At 38.2% G+C, this 6,000-nt stretch overlaps 1 protein-coding gene across 2 annotated transcripts in view; it reads right to left on the bottom strand.

Moving 5' to 3' along the window:
- Nucleotides 1-4,585: 4,585 nt before the first annotated feature.
- Nucleotides 4,586-6,000, bottom strand: part of LIPI (lipase I) — a 42,162-nt gene continuing 40,747 nt past the window's right edge. For both annotated transcript variants that reach the window (XM_074971466.1, XM_074971470.1), the window contains exon 10: nt 4,586-4,673. In XM_074971466.1, coding sequence (XP_074827567.1) covers nt 4,586-4,673 — 88 coding nt within the window. The remainder of the gene's footprint in view (nt 4,674-6,000) is intronic.

The following is a 6,000-nucleotide window of genomic DNA, read 5'->3' as shown; positions in this document are numbered from 1 at the left end:
CTCCCATCATTCTTTTATTATTTATCCACAGTGGAACAACTTCTGCAGGAGAGATTGAGGGAGCTCTACATCAGAATATCCCCATAGCCTCCTGTGCAAATATCCTCACCCTCTCACAAAGAAGGGTGAATTGAACCTACATCTCCCACATCTCAGGAGTGTGCTCTAACACTGGGCTAAAAGTTATTATGTGGGCATCACCAACACCTTTTCTTCCAGCCAGATTTTGAATGGGATCCGATCCAGTAGGTGTGCTCAAAGGCCACCTACCAGATCAGGCCCCACACACAAGTGAGGTGGATAAGCATCTATCCTCCCCTAGTTTGTGAATTGCCCCAGGGCATAGGCAGAAAATGGGTACCTGGGCATCTAGAGGGAGGCAGCAGCATGCATGCCCCAGAGTCTAAACCTTAGGCATCTAGGGAACTTTTACAACAGAAGGTTACTCACTGAGTGAGTTTGTCCATACAGTGTGAGGCAGCAGCTAAGCAGGAGTATCTTGGATCACAGTGGCACGACACACAGGGACTTAGGTGGCTACATTGTTTCATGGATTGCACCATGACTTGTTGAGGATCTCATTACTCACAAGTGGTGGAGCCATAAATACATTATATACGGGTCTTTCCAAACAAAAGGCAACAGCAACAAAAAAACTTTACAGCTGTCTGCACCAGATCTCATATGGTTTGTTTTTCATCCTAATTTTAGTTTTCTTGTGCATTCTCCCCTTTGCAGTACATTGGTTACTATAGGAAAGATTATGGGATGGCTATGGGTGAAACTTACTTGTAGACATACAGTCAATTTATACTACAGTACTGATAGTTCACAAATCATGGTACACATTTGAGTTTAATATGACAGTTTTCATGGCTACATATTTTATATGGAATACATATGGAAACAGATTAATCTGATGAAAGTATAAGAAGAATACAGCACTGTGCGCTTACTCCTCTGGTAATGCTTTTTTAGCTCTTAACTCAGCTGAAACTAACCTATAGGCTCTCTGCAACATTAAGCTTTTATTGTGAGAATATCTCCCATAAAGGTGATCACCATTTAAACAGAGCAAGTACACTTTACACTTAAGACCAAGATGTACTATCAGATTCTGAAAAACATCTTTGCCTTTCATTTTAGGGGGGGGTGGGAACTAACAGGTGAACTAAGGTATTTTCCCTCACTCACCTTGTAGCCAATTTTAATCTTTTCTGTGTACAACAAAAAAAGTAAAAATGTTACAAAGCAAACAATCCCATCCACTGAAGATCAAGTAGTGCAAGAGATTATTATGCTTGTTTAGTCAGAGTTTTGTATTTGATGTAGTCTCCTTTCCATGGTGATTTGTTAGTGGCACATGAAACCCCAATGAGAGAAATTATTTGAAGGCATGTTTTTCCTTGTTTTGTTTACAATTTATGTGAAAAGGCTGCCCTCTTCTGACAACAGTTTTAATTCTTCTAAAATTTATTAATTTTGTTAGTACCACTACAACCACTAACCTTTTCTCTTTCAACCTTTCTGTACAGCTTATTGGCAATATATGTACAGACATTTTGCCTATGCACATATTCAAGACTTTACAAGAAACAGAGAAAAGATAAAGGTAATTAAGCAAGAGTGTGGCTAAGGTACTCTGAGTTGGAAATGAGAGAACAGTGAGTAATTTATATGTGACTATGCAGATCACAGAAACATAATTGGTCCAGTCAAATCATTAAACACAATATAATCAGCAAGCCACCTCTCTGAGACATCACCTAAGTAGGCTCTGGAGAGTTGCCATTTTGGGGTCAGGCAGGATATTAGTCTATCTACATATTTCCATCATGGTACTGGTATATGCTCCTCAAATGTACACTATTTTCTAGTTTTCAGATACACAGTACAAGCTAGACACCAGTTCCTGCAATTAATTCCTCATATTGAGCCCACCTGCATGGAAGTCATGGCCTGATAGGATTCTAGGAGCTGAATTTGACCCTGAGACAGTCAGTGTTTTCTCTTTAAAGCATAAAGTTGCAGTTACTGGTTCTCTTACATAATATGTAAGTTGATACATTGGATCAAATCACACATTCCTTACTCACATGAGCAATCCCACTGCAATCATTGGGACTACTTGTTAGTGAAGAGAGCAGCTATTGGCACTATAATTTCTTTTCTTTTAAAGAAGTGTATATCTCTATTTCAATATCTCCATAATTGTGAGGGCAATTGGTGTTCCTCTAAACGAGCTGCCATTTTACATATACTTATCAGAAGGCAGTCCAATCTGATAATATAGCTTAAAACACAGGAAGTGTCTCATTTTTTAAATGCATGAGATAGGCAGTAGACTTTCAAAGTTGTAAGTTATACTGTAATTTTAAAAAATTGGTTAATTTATCAGTGGTTAACTCATGCATTTAAATGCTCACCTGCTTTTCTTATGTCTGAACCTATGGCTATCAAAAAGATGTCTTATGTGATTGTTAATTATTCTGTCATAATTAACACCCCTCCTAAAAGTAACCTATGACTCTATTCTTAGAATACCTGGGCTGCAAGAGAAGAGATGTTTCTAAATGGGCTTACTTTTCCTTGAAAATCAAACCCCCTTCAGCCCTTTTTTTTAACCTATCTAATTGCATTTGAATTTAGGCCCAATTCTACAAACTTTTACACATATGCTTAAATTTTACTCAGGTGAGTAGTCCCATTGATGAGAACATAAGAATGGCCATACTGGGTCAGACCAATGGTCCATCCAGCCCAGTATTCTGTCTTCTGACAGTGGCCAAAGTCAGGTGCTTCAGAGGCAATGAACAGAACAGGCAATTCTCAAGTGATCCATCGCCTGTCATCCACTCCCAGATTCTGTCAGTCAGAGGCTAGGGACACCTGGAGCATGGGGTTGCATCCCTGACCATCTTGGCTACTAGCCATTGATGGACCTGTCCTCCATGAACTTATCTAATTTTTTTGAACTCCGTTATATTTTTGGCCTTCACCACATCCCCTGGCAATGAGTGAGATAGTTCATGTGTGCAAAGTTACTCACACGTCTGTGTGAAAATTGTTCTTAACCTAGCATACTTCAAGACACTGTTAAAAAATAGTTATATCACTATTAGAATATCTTCAGTATATTTAATCTTTCCTTTACTGACTCCATTCCCTAGTCAATTTAGAATGAGTTTCTCCCTATATTTTCATCATGATTTTTTTTGAAATGTTATAGTTAGGAGAAAACGTGGATTCAGCTAAATCAGATTATATTTGGATCAATTTCATTGAAATTAATTGACATCAGAAATTGAGTTGCAATAAACTGTCATATTTATCAATTTTCTCCTCCTGTGAATTAGTAAGTGCTAAACATAAACACTGCATTAAACCTCCCAAACCACTTAGCATATGGCTAAAACACAATGTTAAGTACATTACTACAAGTAAGTGCTAATTAGGTCCCTTTGGCATTACTGCAATATATTGCCTAATTAAAGATTCTAAATTCACTCTTGGAACATATCTGTTTTCTGATGGTTAGACTCTTCCATTACTGTTAAAACACAACTATAAGCAAAATAATAGAAGTTATGTTTTAAGATCAAGTGAGTAAAAATATTTCATTACAATATTTCTAAATTTAATCTAATGTCTTTCAAGCACTCTGCAAAACTGGAGCTACACAATAATAGAAAAGGTAGCAGTTATACATAGGCATTCAGTGAGCATTACTGGCATGGGTACAACAGATTTGTAGACAGACAGCTGTGTATGTGCAGAGTTCTATACCTATTTCATACCACCTAGCAGTAAAATCTGGTAATTGTAGACACCATTCCTAATGCCACACTATTTCTCTAAGTATATTCAAAGCTTCATAGATTCCAAGACTCTGTGATCATCCAGTCTGACTTTCTGTATAACACAAGCCATAAGCAGACATTCCAATTTCTTCAAACCTGCATGCCAATCTCTTGTCCATTCCCATTAATAGACAAACACTTAAAGATTTGTAATAATAGTCACCTACAGAAGACACTGGAGATCAGAGAATTGCTTTAAACAGCAAATTTACATATATTTGCACAAATATCAACTATTTTTCTGGTTTCCAAAAATAGAAGCATCACATAACAAAATAAATACAAATTATTTATTCAGTGAATATAATAGTCCATAATTGCTATATATTTGGTTTGTATATAATCTGTGTAGCATATTAAATTCAGAGATAATTGTCTTGATATGAAAAATATTATAAAAAATTACATGACAACTAATTTGCCATGATCAGCGCAGATAGTTATATTTAATTCAGAGTACTCCTGGAGTATTCTTGCTACTTACGAACAATGGCTAATAGATCATTGTATGTGTTCTGCCATCATACATTTGTTTTCAAAATTTGACTGAACTGGTGGTTGAACTTCACTCTATGATACCCAAAGGAAGCAATGAAGATTATCATTCCGACTTCAGAAACTGAGCCTGTTTTGACTCATTTCCCTCCTCACTGCAGGCCTTCGTCCTAAGAAAGAATTAAACGTGATATTGTCTACAGAAGAAAGCAAGTTAGCAGAGGCTCTCTTTACTTGTCCCTCTCTTGGCATGGAATAGGCTTGAAGGTTGTTTCGATGTTTTCCAGAAGTACAAAATCATATCTGCACATCTGCAGCCTGCATAAATAGACAAGGAGAGAGAACACTCTCTCAGTATAAAATTTTCTATTTTTAATTCACGTTCAAAATACTGTAGTATATGAATGATTAAGTTGGTGGCATTTACCACTTTTAAGAAAATATGCTCAGGACAAGAGGATAAGTCTTTTTGTCTCTGTTTAGTCCTTGTTCCTTGGGTAATAAGCTGGGTGGTGCTGTGGGGAAGGAGTAAGAATGTCCTGTCAGTCTGACCAATAAAGATAGGCGTTGTCATTCAGCCTGGGGTGGATTTAGTCTTCATTCAAACTGTCCTCTTGGAATGACTGGCTCTGGCACAGAATAGCCAATTCCTAGGAAACCATTAGGGTTGAATATTTTGTTCCCCTGCCCACAGAGGTACAAAGATATCTTTCTAGCTGGGGCTGGTTAGCAGATATGTGTGATGTAATCCTTCCTTACCATTCTCCTAAGGAAGGGATGTGGCTGTTATAAGTGAATGGAGCAATGCAAAACCAAGTCGTCCCATTTCCTCCTTTTTCTTGTTGCAATGGCTGCCTATTGGAGAAGGTTTTATGTAGATGGTGGTGGGTCAATTTGGCACATCAACATTAAGAAAAATCAAAATTCTCACAATATTGTAGTACCAGATTCTGCCTTGCCCCAGCATGGGTATGCAATAGGGTAAGGAGGGCATAAAGAACCCTCTCGCTATGTGAGAGCCATGGAGGAGCACACAATGCCCCACAAAGGTAGGAAAGAGGCCACGGCCCTGCCCCTCATGCATGAGTAAGCAGAGCTGGATAGAAGGGGCTGGATGTGTGTGGGGTAAGAAACTATCCCACAAAGGAGTGTTACAGCAGCGTCTATATACTGGTGCTCCCTTTGGGGCAGTGTGGCTATGCACTGCCCTCTAATTCACAGCTTTGCCTAAATGGCATAATCAATCCAGTCCCATAGTAGGATGGGTTTTAGGGGATGACATGGAGAAGAGAAAAAAATGGGAAAAGATGTACAGCCTCTTTGGTTATTTCATTATTTAAGTGTGGTTTCCAAGTCAGCTATAGCTCCACCCATCTGTGAGTAAAGGGACAGTGGTTTACCATATGTTGTACAGAACAGCAAGCTTGGGCCCTACTCAATCTTCCCTAGGGAAGACAAATGAATAGAGTTTATAGATATAGTGGTTCCCTCTGATTTTGCCTAACCTCCTATGAGCTGTGTTCTGCAGAATTTCACCAGTAGTTTCTACATCAAAGCCATAACTTCTAGTTGAGCTAAAGCACATCTTTTTAATAATGCTTTAATTTTCTGTGGAACAGGAGAGAAGCAATTCCTGCATATTACT

The sequence above is a fragment of the Natator depressus genome, chromosome 1, assembly GCF_965152275.1.
Source record: "Natator depressus isolate rNatDep1 chromosome 1, rNatDep2.hap1, whole genome shotgun sequence".
NCBI lineage: Eukaryota > Metazoa > Chordata > Testudines > Cheloniidae > Natator > Natator depressus.
The sequence above is the reverse complement of the archived record's forward strand: the minus strand, read 5'-3'. Positions and strand labels throughout refer to the sequence as shown.